The sequence below is a fragment of the Artemia franciscana genome, chromosome 2 (assembly GCF_032884065.1).
Source record: "Artemia franciscana chromosome 2, ASM3288406v1, whole genome shotgun sequence".
NCBI lineage: Eukaryota > Metazoa > Arthropoda > Branchiopoda > Anostraca > Artemiidae > Artemia > Artemia franciscana.
Window position 1 is genome coordinate 49,414,155 of NC_088864.1, and position 22,846 is coordinate 49,437,000.

General features: G+C 32.6%; 1 protein-coding gene across 1 annotated transcript; it reads right to left on the reverse strand.

The window, feature by feature from the left end:
• Nucleotides 1-159: 159 nt before the first annotated feature.
• Nucleotides 160-16,027, reverse strand: LOC136043110 (electron transfer flavoprotein subunit beta-like). Its single transcript, XM_065728055.1, has 2 exons — nucleotides 15,790-16,027; nucleotides 160-2,223 (listed from the first exon to the last, which is right to left on the reverse strand). Exons 1-2 carry the CDS (start codon nucleotides 15,959-15,961, stop codon nucleotides 1,631-1,633), a joined length of 765 nt encoding a protein of 254 aa, XP_065584127.1. The 5' UTR covers nucleotides 15,962-16,027; the 3' UTR covers nucleotides 160-1,630.
• Between the last annotated feature and the right edge of the window lie 6,819 nt (nucleotides 16,028-22,846).

A 22,846-nucleotide genomic window follows, 5' to 3' on the forward strand; every position in this document is an offset into this window, starting at 1 on the left:
AATCAGGATATGTATATTAATCGACTCTGCAATCTTTATTAAAAAGTTGTTTCTGCAAGTTAAACAGAGATATTCATTCAAATTATCTACGTTCAATAAAGGAATATGCAATAAGTTTTGGTCACTTATTTTCAGACAGATCAACTAAGATATATTAAGTTATGTATCAACAAATTTTAATTAGCAATAAACATCACTAATAGGTAATAACAATCACTATAAGAATGGTGATTCCTTTCAAACAAAAGAAACCTGGAAACCTAATAACATATTTCAAAGAAAAATTATCTCCTGGAATTGCTAACTTCTTAGATTGTTTATTTAATAAATAATAACAATAAAAAACACATTCTCCATAACTTCTATAGCTTTTTTAGTTTTAACACCACTCTGTGGGGCTTAAAATCCTTTTGAATGAATCTAGAACTTAGTAATAAAGAGGTAAAACAATAATGTAAAAAATACATGTTTTAGGAGTAGCAAACAGAACAAGAATGGCATCTAAAAAAACAATAAAACAAAATTAGAACATTTAGAAAAATTTTTCATTTAGAAAATTTTTTTTAAACAAGTTATAATGTTTAGATTATACAAATATGATACAATTTCCTCAGTTTTGAAGGACCTTTCATAAAATAAAAAAAAAATACTGGGTTTTGATAAATGACAATTAGTAACAATACTTGAAAGCAAACTTAAGCAAAAAGTAGCAAAACTGCTTCTTATTGCTACACAACCCCATTCTTCACATGGAATCTGTTGTATTGGAACCTAGATACAAAGACGAAAATGGACTAATAATATAAAAAAGATATTTTCTTTTCATAATGAACATAGTGTACTGAAAGGACTAAGAAAGCATTTCCCTAAATTGTATACTTGATGGCTTTTTAGAAAAAAAGCCTTTTGACTTTCTATTTTGGAAAGTGATTTTTCTTATCAGTGCACTCTGCAGGCTAATACTCAGTAAACACTACCACGGCAGAGGTAAAATCTGTTGATTATGCTCAGTTTAAAACAAGATTATCAGTCTTTGGGGGGAGGGAGAAAATGTCAATCCAATTGTATCCCTTTCTCCTCTTTCAGTGCAAATTCATATATATATTGCTTTATACCTAAAAGTCAGCGTTTTTTTACTTGCATTTTTACCAAATGATCTGATTCTGAATATACAAATAACTAGAACATTCACCAATAGGTTGATTCTAAAATGGCTCAAGTTGCTACTTCAGCCATCAGCTTAAACAATTTATCCGAACCTTAGTAAAAACAGAAAATTCAATTGATCTCCCAGGCATCTTCATCACTTTTACAATTTCGAGAAAGATTTACGAAACAAAAAATTTATTGGCAAAAAGTACCATAGCTTGAAGTGGCAAAATGTTGCATTTAGCAACATAGCCCTATTAATTGTTTCCTTTAAATGAGTTCACGGCAAAAGTTTGAACTGCATATCCCTCTCATAGATTCACAAGATAAAAAAGAAGGGTATACCAAAACAATACAAATATTAGCTTATCTTAGATAAATAACAAAGCTTTCATACATTAAAAGTAAGGAACTCCAGTTTAATATTACAAACAAACTTTTGACTTTTAAGAAAATAAAAACTCAAGCCCTGAACCTTCTTTTAAACTCTGCCAGCCTCTTTCAACTTTGATAACAAGGTATCAACATCTTCCACTTTCGCACCACCTTGTCGAACAGGGGGCTCTTCAACCGAAATAATTTGTATGTGAGGTTTTGGGTCAATATTCAATTCAGCTAAACTCATTTTCTTCAGCGGTTTCTTCTTAGCTTTCATAATATTTGGCAGTGTGGCATATCTTGGTTCATTTAATCTTAGATCAGCACTGACTACTGCAGGAAGCTGAATTTTTACGGTTTCAAGTCCGCCATCAATCTCTCTAACAACTTTAAGACTTCCATTGTCTTTTTCAATTTTGGAGGCAAAGGCTGCTTGTGGCCATCCTAAGATAGCTGCAGTCATTTGTGCAGTCTGATTTGCATCATCGTCAATGGCCTGTTTCCCAACAATTATTAAATCACTTTTTTCAATGTCAGCTAATTTGGCAAATATTTTTGAAATGTGAATTGGCTGAAGTGTTGCAAACTCTTTGTCAGGGACTACAACGTGAATGGCACGATCCGCTCCCATAGCTAACGCTGTTCGTAGCACTTCTTGGCATTTTTCAGGCCCAATGGATGTAACCACAATTTCACCTAAAACAAAATAGTAATATTCACTTTAGATGATTTCTTTTTTTTAATTGCCATCGGGTTACTCATCAGTATAAAAGAAAGGAGAGCGTATTTTTTTTCAAAGCAATGTGTATAATAAATAAGAGGAAAAGGTGAGCTAAAAATGAAAAGAAAAACAAAGGACAATCAATACAAATTTGGCCAGAGGGATTTACCTTTCAGTCAATTGATTTCATTGATATTTCTAAAAATATATATCCATCAGAGCTTATTCTTGAGCCTAGTCATAGCGCTGGTCATGAAGATCATTTCTTAGATTTAAATATTAATATTTGTGATAATAATAAATTAAGTTTTAAAATGTATAATAAAACGGATGATTTTGATTTTGAAGTGATTAGTTTCCCATTCCCTGAAAGTAATATACACTCAAATATCACATATTCAGCGTTTTTCTCACAGTTACTTCGTTATGCAAGGATTTGTAGTAATTATATTGATTTTAAAAATAGATGTAAAATCTTAAGCCAAAAATTGATATCAAGAGGTTTTTCTGCAAATAAATTAACTTGGCAATTTAAAAAATTTAGTTTTCATTATAACGAACTTTTAAATAAATATCAAAAGAATTATCTAGAAATACTTAAAGAAATTTTTAACTAATTTGGGAGGTTCGAGAAATGTTGTCACAGCGCCATTTATTTTGAATTGCGTTTCTAATTGAGCGTAATTTTTTGAAAAATTAGCCACATGGTAAAGATGAATTCTATAATTGTTTAGTTCATTCAGGTTTTTTGCAATGTGTTAATATTTGTGATTTGGTAAAATTTATAATATTTAGTTTACCTATTGTTGCTAAAGGGAGGGATATATTAACAGGATAAGCTTGTTTTGGTTTTGGTTTTACTTGGTTGTTTTACATTTGCTGTTTTTTTTTTTTTTTTTTTTCATAGGCATGTAATTTGGGGGTGATACCTGACGCGGGGATGCCATGGATATTCTGTGGTAGCCACAACACTGTGCTGGGTAGAGAATTTAGAGTGGCGAAACCCAATATAGGCCAGTGTATTCTCCTGATGAGCCCTTATGTTGGGTGTTGCCTCTGAATTATTTGTCTATATTATTTTTTCTATTGTTTGGTAAATGACGACTTATACTTATTGACGACATGACTGCCTGTCCATGGATTATTCTTTATGGTTGATTGTGTGTGGCTATGCTGTTTGACCTATGTGATTGTATGGATGAGTAGGGTTGAGGCCTCATTCAAGTGCTGGTCTATATTAATCACTAATTTAGGAAAACAGTCTTCCTTTTCTCCTTCTGTCTCTTTATTTTTTTTTTTTTTTTTTTTTTTTTTTTTTTATTTTTTATTTTTTTTTTTTTTTTAATTTTTTTTTTTTTTTTTTTTTTTTTTTTTTTGTGTGTTTGTGCTGTAGCATTGGTGATTTCTCTTTTCATGATAATAAGCACAATAATTACAAAAAAAACTGTTGCCGTTTCAAAAGAGAACACCATAGTTTCCACTGAGTCCTTGATTTTAAGCTTCAATGCATTTGCTGATGGCAGCATTAGGACCCAACTATACCGTATCTCCTATAGGCCCAAGAATTAGTTGTCCAAAGTGGGAGACCAAGGCGATATTTAGCATACCAGTAGTAAATTCACCAAAGTTATTTTGTTTCCATTGATGAGAAGATATGCCCAAAAGGCGCAAAGTACAAAAAAATTGGAAGCACACATACGTTAGAAAATTTAGCTAGTAGATGGCCATTAAAACCAAGTTTATTAGATACTATGCTGCCTTAGACACTGGACGTCCAGCACTGGAAACGATAGATGAGGAGCTTTCTAGTTGCTTTAAGAGTCACTTATCAGGAGACCAAGATATTTTATTTTCAGTTGAGGAATTAAAGAAACTTCATCAACATCAACTTTAAATCCTTCAGCAACTGAGCCCCAGTTGAATAGTACGACTTTTGATTTTTCAGCGTTGACCTTAATATTTGAATATTCTCGACTTAAATGGAAAAAAGATTCTATTCAGTGAAATTTAATACCATGACTAAGTTGCTCAAATCGGAGTCTCCGTAAAAAAAATACTCCTCATTTAATGGATAATAAGTTAGAAGGCTAAACAATGAATAATAGATATTTTCGGTAATTTTTAATATTTTATTTGGTCCTTGCAACATCAGTGATTTTGAGATTATGTAAATCTGACATTGCATGTTTTTATATTGCAAGTTACTGGTCTTTTCAACTATGCTGAACAAAATGGTTATCTCAAAATTTTGATTATATGTGTTTGGCACATTAATGGGCTCAGGGGGGAGGCCTACTTTCCTCCAATCATTTTTTTTACTCTCAAAAAGGGCACTAACAATTTTAATTTCCAATCAAATGAACTCTTTAAAAAATTTTATGATAGCCACAACGCTGCCTATGACATTGCTTATACACCCTTTTGAAGACCTACATGCATATGTTTTATTTTTTCTATTGGAACTCCCCCCAAAACACTCCCTAAAAGTTTCACTTTTATAGCTTTAGCCTTATTAGTTACAACAATTGTAGCAGTAGCATTAATACTATACACATGGTGCCTTTTGATTATTTCTAAATCTGCCACAAAATACCATGGGAGTTCTAACTTAAGAATGCAAGCTGTTCCTGAGACATTGCTGTTACACCCTTTTGGCAATCTACATGATCATGCTACGTTTTGATTTAGTTCAACATCCTGCCTAACAATCCTTGTAAGCTTTAATTTGATACACATAGCCTCAGTAGTAGCAATATTTTTAGTAGTAATAGTGGTACCATTAGTAGCAGTATGCACTCCGCACCACCGATTTTTATCAGCATTCCCCTCAACATACTGAAAGTTACATCTTGATACCATAAACTGTCCCTGAGACATTGCTTGTATGTTCTCTTGACAGCATGTACACATATGATGTGTTTTGATTTAGTTCAACACTGTTTCAACATATGACAAAATTTTCACCTTAATAACTGTAGCTTTGGTAGCAGGAGCAGCAGAACCAGTAGTAATAGCAGTAGCAGCAGAATTAGTATTAGTAGCCTTAGCTTTAGTATCAGAAGTAGTAGTAGGATCCAAATATTGCCTATTGGTTAGTTCAACATTCTTCAGAGCAAGCCCTGTAGGATATCCCCGTTTCTAAGATATTGCAGATTTACTCTTTTGACAACATTCACGCAGATAGCCTGTTGTGGTACTGTTCAACTCCTCCCCTCAATTATTAGTTGACAATTTTACCTTCATACCCTTGGCCATAGTTGTAATAGTAAGCACAGCAATAACAGTAGGAGTACTTATAGTACTAGTTGTAAGACTGTTAGTAGTATTGACAGTATAGCACTAGTACTAGTAGGAGCAGTACTATTACAACTACTACTAACAACTCACCACAGCAAAAAGCTGCCTGAGGCCAACACAGCTACGCAATCTCCTCCTCCATCCCAATCTATTCAAAGCCTTCCTCTTTACACCCTCCCAGGAAGTTTCCATTTCTAAATCTTTCTTTATGACATCCTCCTACCCCAGACGAGGACAATCTGCTTTCTGTTTTGCCCTAGACAATTGGTCGAAGAGGATAGTCTTCAGCAATCTAACATTCTTAATTTGCAGAACGTGCCCTAGCCATCTAAACCTTTCTTTCAGTATAACCCTAAAAAGCTTCAGGCTTTTAAGCTTTCACTATAACCTCCACTTCACACCTCCTTAGTTCATATTTTAATGCTTTCTCACCTTTCTTTACATTCCTTTGTTTTCATATGATCTATCACTCATATAATTCTTGTATAAGCCCCTTCTCTCTATTACATATAAAGCGTTTTCACTAATATTCCTAGCTGCAGTCCTAACTTTCTTCCCTAAGACACCATCAGTAGTAACAATCTCCCTGGAAATAATGATGTTGTTAGACTACAGAATGAGCATTTGAGAGAAAATTTCCAGGAACAGTTAAAAACTAAACTTGAGAGACATATTTCTTTTTTTCTTGACTTTTGTTTTGACTTGTTTTGATTTTTGCTGTCACTTATCTTTTACATGTACATTTCTTTGTTCTTCACTTTTGTTCTTGACTCATTAAAATTGTATTTTTGCAAGTATTCTAACCACATATTTTTTCTTTATTTTTGTTTATCATTACTTCAAACATTCTTTCAAAGCCCTTTGCCTTAACTGCTTGGATTGGTCTTGTCAGATTTGATGGTTAAGGTTGTTCATTTTCAGCCATACTGAAGTTACATTTCTCAGGTCATCCTCTTGATCTTGACCCATTTGACAGTCCAATTTGTTCATTTTGAGCAATTATAAATATATGTTTCTTTCCTCTAGGTATTATAGAACTGCTGAAAATGCCTTTTGTACATAGACTAATTATATTCAATACTTTATGCTCAGCTATGTTTCTTGTGTATTTTTACTTGCATCAAAGGTACTAAAAACGATAGAATCACTCCTGAGGTGGAAATGATGTATTGTGCTTTTGAAATTTGCTCATAAATATGACATTACTCGTATGACCAAAAAGAAGGCTCTTAATGTGTTTTTTCAAACTTGTGACCTGTTTAGATCGTTTCTTCAGGCCAGAAAATCCCAAGATGCCAATTTTCCCAAAAATATGTAGCTGTGATCAAGAAAAAATTTAAACATACATACATGAATAAAAAAATAAAGAAATAACAGTTATTTCTTGTTTACAAAATACAAAAGCATTTATTGAACATAAATTTATATTACCAATTATGAATACATGAAATTATATATTTCTAAGTTTTTGTTCTATAAATTCTCCTAAAACTGTCTGAAAATCTAATTTCCTTGGATCTTCACTGTCAATCAGAATAACTGCTGAATTATTTGATCTATTCCTGATTCATTGTCAATATCAAATAATTTTTTATTAGTTTTACCCCAGAAAAATCATATCTCTCCGGGAGAAAAACTTAAAGAGTGTTTATTTTGATGGCAGTGCAGGACCCTTTCAAACATAGGGCCCAACTGGACGCAATCACTCCAATTGCCTTTTATCCAGCCTTGACTGCAGCTAGATTAGCAAGCAAAAGAACACTTCAATATATAATACACAAGTTTTCTTGGCTTGTGCCTATTTATAACTTTAGATTTCCTCTATAATTCAATATATCTCAACCTTTTAAATTCAATCATAGGTCTTAAGTAAGAATTTCTTAAAATAAATAACCTGTTTTACCTGTATTTAATCATAAATGTTTGAACCTAGCATATGCACATTTTTCAAATAAATATATTATTTCATTTTGCTAGATTTCGTTACCAAACTCAAACTGTACCAGAGACACCCTAATTTGTCATTCTGTTCTGCATTTTTGTGCTATTTGCATGGTGATATTGGAAGTTAGTAATATATTTTAAACTCGAATAGTACCAGAGACAACTTAATTTACCATTCTGCTGTGTGTGTTGATATATTTTTCATGGTGATATTTGAAACTATTAAGATTTGAGTTTTGTTAATTGTTTTTCTTTTCTTTATATGTTATTTTTAATTTAGTTTTATTCATTTTGTAACAATTCAAGATTCGTATTGGAAACCCAAGTTAACAGCATTTAGAAAACATAAGAAGATTATTACACTTTCTCTCTTACCTTGTTGCCATGAATACACAAATAGATAAGGAATTGATTGTCACTTAATACACTGATACATAAGGTAGGTATTCTGTTTGTCCATTCATTCCACATTGAGGAAATACTTAATGATTTGTCACTTAAGGCAGGTATGCTGTTTTGCCACATTCACTTTATATTGGTGTAGACCTGCTGAATTTTCTACCCATTATGATGGCTATTCTTCTAAACTACTTCAGGTAGGTATTCTGTTCACTTTATATTGAGATAATACTTAATGATTTGTCACTTTAGAAAAGTATGTTGTTTTGCCACATTTACTTTCTATTGGTTTACCGAAATTTCTACTTATTATGATGGCTATTCTTTTGAACTACAAGTCCAACCATTTATGTGGGTGCACAACTGTTCCAGATCTTGTGGCATAGCTACTGGAACTATATGTAATACTGGGGCTTGTGTGAATTTACAGGATTGGAATAGGGTTCAGTCCAATGATGGTTGGGGGCATTGGCGAATCTGTCGATGCACCAAGTAGGTCACAGTAACTGATAGACAGGGCCTCTTGGGGGATGGTTACTAGGTTGGATTCTGGACTGTTTGACACTGGTAGCATACCCCTGGTAATGGCTTGGGGTATGCTTCCTTGGTTGGATGCTGGTGATGTAGTGTCAATGCAAAGGTGGCAGTTGTTCCACCTATAAAGTTTGCCATCTGTTGTCTGTACAAGGAATGAACAAGGGTTGGTATCAGCTTTTGTGATTACACCAGGCTGCCAAGTTCTCTTATTCAGTTTGGCTTTGAAATGTTGACCAGCTGTAAGATGCAGAAGCTCCTTGGTGTGCTTCTCATAACATCTTTTTTGACTGGCTTGTTGGGTATGATGGCTTTAGAAAGTCTTCATGGTCAACTGTTACTGGTGACAAATACTGAAACATATATGGCAAGAGAGTATGTAAATTTCTACCCATGAGGAGCTGAGCAGGTGATGCATAACCATCCATTGGAGTATTCTTATACTCTAGGAGTGCAAGCTCTTGTTCTGTTCTAGACATTTGTGTTTTTGAGATGAGTGCTTTGGCTATCCGGCCAGAAATTTCTGCTAGGCTATTTAATTTTGGGTAGTTTGGCAATAATGACTGAGCTCAATACCCTAGTCCCTTGCAAACTGCAGGAATAGGTCAGATGTGAGCGGGGGGCTGTTGTTGGACATGATGATATGGGGATGCTGAAATGAGTGAAGTGCTATTTCGGTTTGTGAATGATCTGGTGTGTATACAAGCTGTTTTGAAGCTTATTGATCTAAAAAAAAAAAAGTGACTGCAATAGTCCATGGTGATAAGGTAGTATGTGCCTGTTTTTTCTGTTGTTAAAGGCTTCCAGATGTGAAGTTGAAATGCTTGGATTTCATTGTTGCTTTTGCTTTGTCCACTGTTTTGTTTTAAAATATTATTAAATAAGAAAAAACAAGTTTTTTTAACGGAAAGTAAGGAGCAACATTAAAACTTAAAATGAACAGAAATTACTCTTACATACGAAGTAATTTCTGTTCCTTTTAAGTTTTAATGTTGCTCCTTACTTTCCATTGAAAAAAAACCTGTTTTTTTATTTAATTTTTGAACGTTTTTGAATCAATGCATGTTTTGATTTTGGCTCTCCACAGATGAATAATTAAAACGAAATTTGCATATTTTTTTTTTTTTGGCTAAATGGCTTTCTCATAGTTTTGATCGAATGATTTTGAGAAAAAAAGGAGCAGAGGAGGAGGCCTAGTTGCCCTCCGGTTTTTTGGTTACTTAGAAAGGCAACTAGAACTTTTAATCTTTAACGAATGTCTTTATTAGTAAAAGATATACGTAACTTATAAATTAGCTTACGTAACAAACTTCTGTATTCTCATGTTTTTATTACGTATATGAGGGGGTTCACCCCCATCGTCAGTACCTCGCTCTTTACACTAAAGCTTAAATTTTGCCCCAATTTCTTAAGAATGACCCCTGAATCACAAAAGCTGTAGAATAAATAGTTGAAATTACGAAAAATACTTTAGCATAAAGAGCGAGGTATTAGGAGGAGGTGAGCCCATCATATGCGTAATAATTTCTGTTCGTTTTAAGTGGTTTTAATTCTGCTCCTTACTTTCAGTTGAAAAAACTTTTTCATATTTATTTTTTCATTGTTTTTGTGCTCTCTTCATGGAAATTTTCTTCCCCCCATGATAAATCCCTCCAAGGAAAGTTCCCCTAACATATCCGCCTCTTTTAACCCCCCCCCCCTAAAACAAAAATCCCCCTGAAAACGTCTGTACACTTCCAAATAACCATTACTATATGTAAGCAGTGGTCAAAGTTTGTAACTTGTAGCGCCTCCCATGGGGACTGTGGGGGAGTAAGTCGTCCCCAAAGACATAGTGATAAGGTTTTTCGACTACGCTGAATAAAATGGCTATCTCAGAATTTTGATCTGGTGACTTTGGGAAAATAATTAGCATGGGAAGGGGCCTAGGTGCCCTCCAATTTTTTCGGTCACTGAAAAAAGGCAATAGAACTTTTCATTTCCATTAAAATAAGCCCTCTCGCAAGATTCTAGGACCACTGGGTCAATACAATCACCCCTGGGGAAAAACAAAACAAAAAAAACAAATAAACACACATCCATATTCTGTTTTTACAGTTTTAGTTACTATTGAGCCATGTTGCTCCTTACTACAGTTTGTTACCACAAACTGTTTGATACCCCATTTACTCTCTACCTTCATTTGTTAAACTCAGTAAATGAAAAGGCAATGCGATCTAAAAAAATATTTGATAAACAGCTTTCTACATTAGTCAGTTATGTGTTACTCACTACAACAAGTCAAAAGAGCCTCTTGTTTTGCAACTTAAAACAATAATGGAAAAAATTAATGCATACTTTGTTTCTTTTCTCTTTTTATTCAGCCATAACAGAGGCCCTGATATATGTGCTTACATCTTAACTCATGGTATCTGAGTCTCTGTTACTGATAACCATTATAGATACTAATATTTGGCAAAAGGTAGTTAAGGTTTTTTGGGAGATATCAACAAAAGCAACCTCTTGAATGAGCATGCGAATTTCCAAACTGCGCTCAGCAAGAGAGCTCTTAGAGCAGTTTTTGCTCAAATCCAGCCCATATTGAGGTTTTCTGCATCTATATTTACACACTTGCCTTTGCCTGAACCATGGAAGACTGATGACATGAAATCACCAGGAAATGATGGAATTACATGTCTACAATCTCAGAATGGTTTTAAGAAGATTGGACCATTAGGACTATCAAGATGGTAAAAGTCAGTTTAATTTGTAATCGATTTAGGGAGGAGTGCCTATAGTGAGACTTAAGTCAAAGTGGGAATTGCAGGTGTGACCTTGTTGGATAATTTTCCTTCTAAAAGAGAACTAAAAAAATAAAATATTATTACATGCTTCACTGCATAACTTTAGTTAATATGGTTTTAAACATGCCTTTATTTTAAAGTTTCATTAGTTTCTTGGATAAATTCTTAAGTATTCTATCCATCACTCCAACATAGCCTATTGTAAAGCAACAATGGCAGTTTTGTGTAAAGTTTTCAAAATCTAGGCATGTTGAACTGAATGAAAGAAAAAACTTCTATGAAAAAACTTTCTATGCAATATCATAGGCAGCATAGTGCTATCATAAATTTTTTTAAGGAGTTTCAGAGTATTTTAACAGTTACATTAGAAGTAGCAAGGCAAATTTTATTGACATTGTTCCTATTCTAGAAGGGGAATACTCCAACAAGATTACTATTATTTTCAGTGTTTTAAGACTAGTGCCATACTGATCTTTTTGAAACCAAACTTTCAAAGATAGACAAAAGCTCCTCATCTAGAATTTTACTGCAATTACTTTATTAGGAAAAACCAAAAAAAGATGCATCTAGTGATGTGTTCACCTTCTATCTACCTAAGTAAGTGGAAAACACTCTAAATTTACCTCAATCTCTTTTTCATTGGCTTTAACTTTTGAAAATGAAATTCAAGTCAATTTGCCCTGGTTTAGCCCATCTAAAAGAAACATGTTAATAAAAGAAATGTAGTAGGCCAACAAATTCATTCCTTATTTTATCCTCTTGACAGATTTCATGGGCACTTTTCTGACAATACACCCTGACTCTTCATGTTTATACTAATGAGATTACTATGTTTCTTTCCATAGCAAAATTCTAGATGAGAAATTTTTATCTATCCTGGGAAGCCATTGAGGAAGGTGAAAAAATCTCAAGAGTGGATCCAGAGCCTCAATGCTTTTCTAAAAGATATTTTCAAGTACCAAACTCGACCCCTTTCCTGTCTAAAAGACACTGACCTTATACAATTTCTATGTTATAAAAGTGAAACTTCACAAAACACATGTACTGCTCAAATGAAACACAAGGAAAGTGTTTTGAGCCTCCTGCCTTTGCTTAATACAGACTTGAAAACCTGTTTCTTAAATCTAGTAAAAAAACCTTAATGTGGCTTAAAATCATGCTGAGAAAAAGAAAATTGAATTTCAAAAGCTAGAGCCAATAAAAAATAGACTAACAACCCAAAACAAGGTAAAACATTTTAGTCAAAATTAAGATGGGTATAGTCTAAACTCATGCATTATTCTTAGCTCAAAGCATTAGAAAAGGGTGGAGATATTTGCTTGATAAAACCTACATTTAGGGATGATGTAGTAAGTTTTTTAGAATGTTTTAGATTAGTTTCCAGAATTTTATACTGTTTACTCATGAGAATAGAACCACTAAATATTTACAAATGAAAAATAGACTACAACAATTGTGTAAATACAGCAATTATACTGAAATCTCCTGATGGAATTTAATTCACCAGGTCTCAAATGCAAGAAAATCAGTTAACAAAGAAGATATGATCTATAAGGTGAAACAATACAACAGAAAAATATTTTATTATGGGTATATCTGGGATCATCAGAGAGAGAGAGTGCATTGTCAGAAGAGCAATCATGATATTCTGAAAGAGTATAAAATAAGGAATCAAATGGCACCACTCTTATTTTATTAGTAGGCATATGTTCCCTTTAGATGTGGCCAATGACAGCAAATTTATTGTAACTCTTCTTATTATTTTAGCAAGATACTAAGCCATATCAAGGCTATCTTTGGAACTGTACCAAATGGCTAAAGAAGGTCAATGTGGAATACCAATAATTGGCCATTGTACTTCATAAACTTTCTACCATAGCATCATTAGTCTCCTTATTTTATGTAATTTCTGATTACCATGATTGCTTTTTTGACAATGAGCAACACAGTCACCCTGACGGTCCAAAAAGGCACAAACCTAATAAAATTCTAACTTCGTATATACAGTATGTTTCTGTTAATGTGATTATCATGCTTCTTTCTATTGTTATCAAAAATTCAAAATAATATTTTTTGTAAATAGCTAATTTTGATTAGCAGACTATTAAGATAGCTAAGAAACAAACTTACCTAGCCTCTAATATCTAACACCTTTACAGGATAGCAAAAAGTGGCTAAATTTGAATTTTACTGCCTAATTCTCATATTTTAGATAGGGTAAAAAAAAAGCATCCAAGTGAGCAAAATTATGTAAAACTAAAACCCTTACATCTTGTTACCAAAGAGGAATTGGGAAAAATTGTACATATCAGAGAAAAGCTAAAAATATAAGCTATACATTAATATGGTTATTACTAAAATTATTAAAGATCAAACAATTGAAATTATTAGCTTATTAACTTACCTATAAGGACCTCTTTTTGGAAATACTAATAATCCTATTTTAATGTATATATCCTTTTAGTGATTCAGTTTTAATCACATATTAACAGAAAGTTGACTTTGTTATGATTCTAAAAATTTAGATTTTATTGCTTGATATTTATTCTATAAATCACAGACATTAAGTAAAATTTTTTCTTTTCAATTGCTTGTCAAAACAGAGACCACATTTTTAATTTATGCTGACAAATTATTGACGAAATATTAACCAAGAAGGTAGGTTCTTGTTACTGCTGTCATTACACCATGCTTTAGCAAAATAGGGATGGTTCAAAAACCCATTGCTATTTTCCCAGAATCCCAAAGTAAAGTGATCTTTCCCAAAAAGAGGTCTATGGCTTAGCCTACATACCTGTATTAGCATCAATCTGGTTAAACTGGTTTACTCATAAATTCAATTGACGGTGACAAAATTAAGAATCAATGCATGGGAAATATATAATAAGCCTAAGGGCTATATTTGGGTAAGGTTAGAAAGGGCTAAATGTTTTGCTGTTCATATTTTTGACTTACAAATAAAGTGAATTTATCATCTGATATCTTTTGTTATGTTCTTTATCAATAAAATAATTGCTTCTATTGCAAATTTAAGCACTTTTTGGGCTCTTGAAAATGACCAAAATATTTCTAGTTTTTGGGTATAAAAGGCTTAAAACATTAATCTCAAACTTAGAAAAACATGGGTCTTAAACTTATGGTTTCATTATAAATCCATTTTTTAATGTTATATAACCCACAAGCACTGATTTTCCAAAATTAAATTGGAAAAATAAATTTTATAATATTATGCTGTTTTCTTCTTCCTTGATGCCAAATTTTAAATTAAAGCATATGTTTTTGGTTATTTTTGACAAAATGATATACTACATTTTCTCAATGCTTAAATTATTTACAGTTATGTTGGTTTAGTTAGGTTGGTCAAAAAGTGTTTAAATTTGAATTTGCAATAGAAGATAATTTTATTCACAAAGAACAAAAAAAGGCATCAAGCAGGATGCTCACTTTATTTGTAAGTCAAAAATATTAACAAGAAAAAATTTACCTAGAAAAGGTAGGTTAGGTTGAAATTGAATTTGTGATGGAAATGAATTTCATATCTAAGTTAAGGATGAAATTCCAATTCTAGATGTAGGCCTAATTTTATTTCTTATCTATCTGAATAGCCTACTCTGTAAATTAAAATATTTACTAGGCCTTATATTTTATCCAATTTTACAATCAACCACTCAGGAATAGGCTAGCCAGATATATTTGTGTCTAGACAGGAGCTACCTATTATACAATGGGTCAAGAGATGAAAGGGTAAAATTCTAGTTTAGTGACTTCTTGCTATCTCAGAAAGGGGTTAGGCTAGGAAAAATGAAACATTCAGGGACGGGTCTACAGGCTAAAGTATGTCCTGGGAAGGTATTTTGAAGTACCTACCTCTACTCCCTCTCCCTCTAGAGGGTCCTGACCTTTAAAATATGTGTGTTATAAAAGTGAAACCTTGCAAAATAGATCTTCTGCTTGAATGAAGTATAACAAAATTGTTTTCAGCTTTGCAACTTTGCTCAATCCCATTTTATAAGGTTTTAAAGATATACAAATACATTTCCTAAATTTTGAAAAAAAACATTGATATGGCTCAGGATTCTACTCAAATAACAGGAATTGCATTTTTAGAACTATAGGCAGAGAAAAGGCAGCTGGTAACTGAAAATTAATGTAAAATGTTGTTTTGTCAAAATTTCAATAGGTAGCCTATAGATCCATCATATAGGCAAATTTCAGGGCCCTCTAGAGGGAGAAGGAGTGGAGTTGGGTACTTTAAAATACCTTCCAAGGATATACTTTAGCCTGTAGACCCATCCCCAAAAGTTTCATTTTCCTAACCTAACCCCTTTCCAAGGTAGCTGAAAGTCACTAAACTAGAATTTTACCAATGAAAGGACATTAAAGAAATATATAACTAGGATTATATGTGGCTGCAAATAGGAAGGATACATTCTCAGGGTAACAACTAGGTCTTTATGCAGCAATGAAGCATAGCCTAGCATAGATTGAAGAACCTAATGTTGCTACTTTTATTATCATTTTTCCTTCAAAAGATTCCTACCTTCGCGGTAGTACGAAATACAGATTGAAAAAAACAAGAATTACCAGCTATTTTCTTCTCTTTCATTCTTACAGCTTCTTCAACAGCAATTTCATCAAAGGGATTCAATGAATGCTTGACACCTTCCGTAATTACTCCCATTTTGTCTGGTTTGACTCTAATTTTAACAGCATAATCAATTACACGCTTGCAACCAACCAAAAGCTTCAAAGACATTTTATTGTAAATTCCTAGGGTTAGAAGAGATTTATATTTAATCCTTTCTTGAACAAATTCGAAAAGGTGAGTTTAGGTTCTGAATATGTTACGGCAGATTTGCGAAGGTAAGCACGAAACCACGAAAAATATATAATAAAATAAAAAAAAAACTGAAAAATAATTGACAGAGAAATTTAAGGTTGCATTTCTCTATATTGCAAATAATATTTGACTATAAAAAACCTTAATATTTAACCTGGAATAAGAAGTAGGAAACTTGCCGTAAATGTAGATAACGTAACTTATTAGAAATGTTAACACCCAACTACAGAAGAGATAAGACAGATGGGACAGAAAAGTATTTACAAAGAAAAGGACCAGAAGAAGATGAAAAGAAGCCAAAAAACGACTTAAATTTGTCTATATTCAGATAAAGTGCTATATGATGGCTACCTTAGCTATTTTAATTCGTACTTCGGAGCGAAATAATTTAATTCCCAAATATATTATATATTATAAATAGTATAAATTTTAGTATTTTATATATATATATATATATATATATATATATATATATATATATATATATATATATATATATATATATATATATATATATATATATATATATATATATATATATATATATATATATATATATATATATATATATATATATATATATATATATATATATATATATATATATATATATATATAGTGGTGGATCCAGGGGGCACCCCCTCTTGACGTAGTGGTGGTTTTGATGTTTAAACCGCTTGCTCTGGTTTGGGTTAAGAGGAAAGTTATTTTTTTGTAATTGATTTTAATAGTTTCTATTAAGTTTTTAATTATTAAGACTCTTTTGTTTTGCAAACAAGTTTGAAACAAGGTATCGGTTACTCTTTACGGTCTCTGCTAGATTTTACTAATGACAAATACTGCCAAAAAGTATTTAATTACATTTAGGTTACTCAAGGGAATATGTCCGTATTACCACAAAAACCAACTGGGAGGCGAGAATCTTCATTTCATAATAACAGAAAGGGGAAATTTAAAATCCTAACTTTTTTAGGCTGTCAAAATGATATTTCAGGCTTGTGCTGTCACAACGGGGTTGAAAAGCAAAATATTCACTTCTTTTTACTGTCAAAAATTTGTTTTCAAGTCTTGCTATGGCACTGAGGCAAATAAATTAATATCATTTTTTTTGGCTGTCCGTTTCCTTTTTTTGGAAAGCAGGGTGGTTTTAACAACATTGTTGTTTTTTTGGGGATTGGTATAATAGAAAGTTAATATATGAAAAGTGCAAAAATTACTAATTGAAGTTTTGGATTTTGGTGAGCAAATAGTGGCCACTTTACAGCCTATTTTCATCTGACTACTAAAGCTCTGCATTATGTGATATATCACCTCCTCTGTCGATCCTAAGACATTAAAATAAAGGTGAAACTTTTTAGCACTTTAATAAAGGTTTGTATATGTATATACTTAAAACTAAGTATATGAGTCGAAATGCTCCTTCAAAGGTCGGAGTAATCATTTACAAATAATAGATTTTCAAAACATTGCTTATAAAAGAAGGCAAATAGTTATGTGTTTTCTTTTATCTAGCTAGTATAGATGGATCTCAGAATTCTTCGTTTGAATTAGTGGAATGGCATCGATTTTTTTCAAACATTTACTAATAAAATATTGATAAAAAGCGGAACTTCACACAACTTGAGTTAAGGACGGACACTGAATGCAACTACAGTATTACTTCAGAATTTTCTCACCTTCTCAATACCAACCAGTAACAAAATATAGTTGTGGTTTTGCATAAGGGTTGTATATAATGGTCCATAAAATTGTCTGAAGTGCTATATATACCGATGAGGCTTTTAATACTTATTTTGATACATGCCATCGAATCATATTTTCACGATTAGTTGTTTATAAATCAAAATTTTTACAGGACAATTCTCTTAATTCTAAATCTGAGTCAAATTTCAAATTTTTCTTTTCGTGCTCAAAAGACATACCGAGATTTAAAATTTGAATTGAATATATGAAAATCTCAAGATTGAAAAAATCAATTACCACAGCTTGAAACCCTGAGAATTTAAATCACCAATCCATACTTGTTAAACACAAAAATAACAAACTCAGAATTATTTGTTTTAAGGAGTATTTCGACTCATGTAATTAATTTGAAACACGTACTATATCTATATGTATCTTTATTAGATTTAATATTTTTCTGACGATTTTGGTCTTTATTCGAATATTTTACAATGAATAGAAGAGGAAATAAAAGCGAAGAGATCTAAACTGACAGGACTCTAGACAGACATGACTAGCCATTATAGACGTTCACCAAAATATTAAGGTAGACATCGACCGTGTAATAAATAGATTTGGCGGTTGTGGAAATACAGATTTACACTTTTCCTTTAAAATTGCGCATTCTGTAACATAAACGAAATGTATAGAACTTTAAGAGGTAGAATGATACGGTACGTTGTTCTAAAAAGCAAAATTTTGATTAGTAAATTTTTGAGATTTCGTTAAAGTTGACACTGTTTATTAAAACACTATTATTAAAAAGAAACAGTGATTAGATAATGCTTTATTGCCTATACTCAAAACCCTCGTTTTAAATTTCTTCTATGCATTTCTATCTTTTTGTTCTGTTTTTCTTGTTACAACCCAAAAAGAACTAGCATTTGATGTTTAATATATATTTTAGGAATATACAAGTTATATCTTTATCCTCATTTCCTACTCTTCATAACTATCATAGTTACTAAACGATGCTAAAAAGTTAAGCGACATGCGCTAAATGGTTTGACCTATACAAATTGTCACAAAGAGTGCATGATTCAAAAGATGGTTCAAGGTCAATCTTTTTTTTAACAATTAAATATAAAAAAACAAGTTTTTTTTTAACTGAAAGTAATGAGCGAAATTAAAACTTAAAACGAATAGAAATTACTTCGTATATGAAAGCGGGCTGCTCCCTCCTCCACGCCCCGCTATTTACGCTAAAGTTTGACTTCTCTCAACTCTAATTTTAGAACAGTAAAAAACTTTAGCGTAAAGACCGGGGCGCTGAGGAGGGAGCAGCTCCCTTTCATGTACGAAGTCATTTCTGTTCGTTTTGAGTTTTAATGTCACTCCTTACTTTCAGTTAAAAAAGACTCGTTTTTTTATTTAATCTCTGAACGTTTTTGAATTAATGCATGTTTTGATTTTGGCTCTCTGCAGATGAATAATTAAAACGAAATTTACATATTTTTTTTTTGGCTAAATGGCTTTCTCATAGTTTTGGTCGAACGATTTTGAGAAAAAAGGAGTGGGGGAGGAGGCCTAGTTGCCCTCCAATTTTTTGGTTGCTTAAAAAGGCATCTAGAACTAGCGTAAAGAGCGATATATAAGGAGGAGATGAAGCCCTTTTATGGGTAATAATTTCTGCTCGTTTTAAGTTTTAATGCTTTTCCTTGCTTTCAGTTGAAAATAATTTTTCATATTTATTTTTTCATTGTTTCTTTTTAAATATATTTTTTCATTGTTTCTTTTTAAATAATACTAGAAAATCCTGCACTCCCTTCATGGAAATTTTCTTCCCTTTAGAAGGGAAGGGTTTAGAAGGGGGGAGCATATCCCCTTCTAAACCCTTCACCCCAACCAAAAAATCCTCCTGAAAACGTCTGTACACTTCCCAATAACCATTACTATATGTAAGCACTGGTCAAAGTTTGTAACTTACGACCCCTCCCACGGGGACTGTGGTGTAGTAAGTCGTCTCCAAAGACATGGTCATAAGGTTTTTCGACTATGCTAAATAAAATGGCTATCTCAGAATTTTGATCCGGTGACTTCGGGAAAATAGTTAGAGTGGGAGGGGGCCTAGGTGCCCTCCAATTTTTTTGGTCATTTAAAAAGGGCACTATAATTTTCATTTCCGTTAGAATGAGCCCTCTCGCAACATTTTAGGATTACTGGGTCGATACGATCACCCCTGAAAAAAAAAAAAAAAAAAAACAAACAAACAAACAGATAAACACGCATCCGTGATCTGCCTTCTGGCAAAAAATACAAAATTCCACATTTTTATAGATAGGAGCTTGAAACTTCTACAGTAGGGTTGTCAGATACGCTGAATCTACGACTAAGATTCTATGACTTTTAGGGGGCGTTTCCCCCTATTTTCTAAAATAGGGCAAATTTTCCCAGGCTTGTAACTTTTGATGGGTAAGATGAAACTTATATATTTAAAATCAGAATTAAGATGCGATTCTTTTGATGTAGCTATTGGTTTCGAAATTCCGCTTTTTACAGTTTTGGTTACTGTTGAGCCGAGTCGCTCCTTACTACCATTTTAATTTCGACAGATTTATTAGAACTTTAACCTTCAATAGATTTTAGATTAAATTACGACCATTTCCACTACCTACCTACGACACCTAATTGTATATATATATATATATATATATATATATATATATATATATATATATATATATATATATATATATATATATATATATATATATATATTTTTTCCTCTTCCTTCTGCCCCTCAGATGGTCGAGCAGGGGAAAACGACTTTATCAAGTCAATTTGTGCAGCTCCCCGACACGCCTACCAATTTTCAACGTCCTAGTACTTCCAGAAGCAACAAACTCACCAAAGCACTGAACCCCGCCCCCTAAGTCCCCCAAAGAGAGTGGATCCGTTCCGGTTATCAATCATGTATCTAGGACTTGTGCTTATTTTTCCCACCAAGTTTCATCCCGATCCCTCCACTCTAAGCGTTTTCCAAGATTGTATGTTACCCCCAAATTCCCCCCATTATCACCAGATCCAGTCGAAATTTAAAATAAGAGCTCTGAGACACGATATCCTTCCAAATATCAAATTTGATTAAGATCTCATCACCCGTTCGTAAGATAAAAATACCTTATTTTTTTCTAATTTTTCTGATTTAACCGTTCCCCCACTGCCCCCAGATGGTCGAATCGGGGAAACAACGATTTTTAATTTAATTGAATTTAATTTAATTAATTTTAAGTTCCCGATACGCCTGCCAAATTTCACCATCCTAGCTTACCTGGAAGTGCCTAAAGTAGCAAAATCGGGACAGACAGACATACCGACAGACAGACAGAACGATAGACCGACAGACTGACAGAATTTGCGATCGCTATATGTCACTTGGTAAATACCGAGTGCCATTAAAATGGAATGCAGAGAAAAACTAAATGTTTTTCTTGAATTCTGTAGCGATTTATGATATTCTGCTGATTATTTTGCTGCAATGATAGTAAGTATAATAGTGACTAAGGTATTAAAACCTATTTTCTCTAAATTAAAGCTAAGATACTTGTTGTTTTCATGCATCATGCCTATGATTGTGCAAGTTTTTGTGCATTTTTCAATAAAATAAATTAGCAGTCCAAATTCTATTTTTCCACAAACCGCAAAATGTGGATTCTAAGGGTTACCATGGGTTTGATACCATCTTTGAGCTGTCATTTAGCGTTTTACGGACAATACACCAGTGGAAATCCTGTTTCCTATGCCATTTTGAAAGATAAGTTTTTCACATTTTCATTTACTGGTTTGATTTTCGGTTAGTCGGTTTTATATGCTCTGCTTTCACAGGGACGGTATGGTTTTTGCTCATTCATTATCCTAGAAATTATTACAGTACCTTGTGACAGTGCAGTGGATGTAACTGCGCCATGAGATTGTGGGGGTTGTAGTTCAATTCCGCCGATCATGGGAACGTTTCAATGTCAATTGTATGTAGGCCATGTTAATTTTTCTTAATACTTTTGAAGATTAGTAATGACAAGTTCTATTTATCTGAAAAGCATAAAAATTTATTAAATTGTGCCTCATTCTTGTTCATTGATATGTCTATACGAAATTTGCGCTTTTCGTGAAACGTATTAAACGTTTTATCTTCTACCATTATAATGTTGAAAAACTAAAATGTCTGTGACTACCAGGAATTAGATTCATTATATATTAAACAATCAATCTGGTTTTCCGTTGTGTCAACTTAAAGAAATGTATAGAAGAAACATATTTTTCCAAATACGGAGGGGTTGCAGGGGCAGATCCAGGATTTTCCTTAAGGGGGGGGGATAATAACTTACTTCTATAAACTTAATTTAATAAATACCCTTAATTTAAAGGGAGCCTCGGCAGTTATATGTCGTCGGTAGGGAGTGGAAATGGTCGTAAATTTAATCTAAAATCTGTTGAGGGTTAAAGTTCTAATCTGTTGAAATTCAAATGGCATAAAAATGTTGACACAAAAATTTGTAAGCTATAAAAAACACCCGCCGTAAAAAAGCTGTTCACCATCTATAAAAAATATGATATTTAATATTTTCTGCATAACTTTTTTCCTTTGCACTTCTGACCATTATAGCAAGTGAGTTAAGCTTTTATTGTTACAAAAAATCGGTCTTGAACAATCTTTTGGGGTCATGTACTCTTTGTTACAATCTGTATAGGTTAAATTATTTAGTATGTCGCCTAACTCTGCAGCATCGCATATTAAATATGAAAGTAATGAAGAGTAGGAAATGAGGATCAAGATACAACTTGTATATTCGTAAAAGATATATTAAACATTAAAAACTAGTTCTTTTAGGGGTGTAGCAAGAAAAACAGAATGAAGAGATAGAAATGCATAGAAGATGTTTAAAACGGAGGTTTAAGTAAGGGCAATAAAGCATTAACCAATCACCGTTTCTTTCTAAAAATGATGTTTTATAAACAGAGTCAACTTTGACGAAATCTAAAAAATATATTAATCAAAATTTTACTTATCATAACTATGTAGCGCATCTTTCCACTTTTTAAAGTTTGATATATTTCACTTAAATTACAGAAGTGGCATTT

Bases quoted from the DNA above. Each gene is read 5' to 3' on its own strand.
- LOC136043110 (XM_065728055.1), bottom strand. From the start codon at position 15,961: ATGTCTTTGAAGCTTTTGGTTGGTTGCAAGCGTGTAATTGATTATGCT. The intron at 2,224-15,789 runs GTAATTCTTGTT...ATTTTGTTTTAG, and splicing joins GAAAGAGAAGAAAATAGCTG to GTGAAATTGTGGTTACATCC.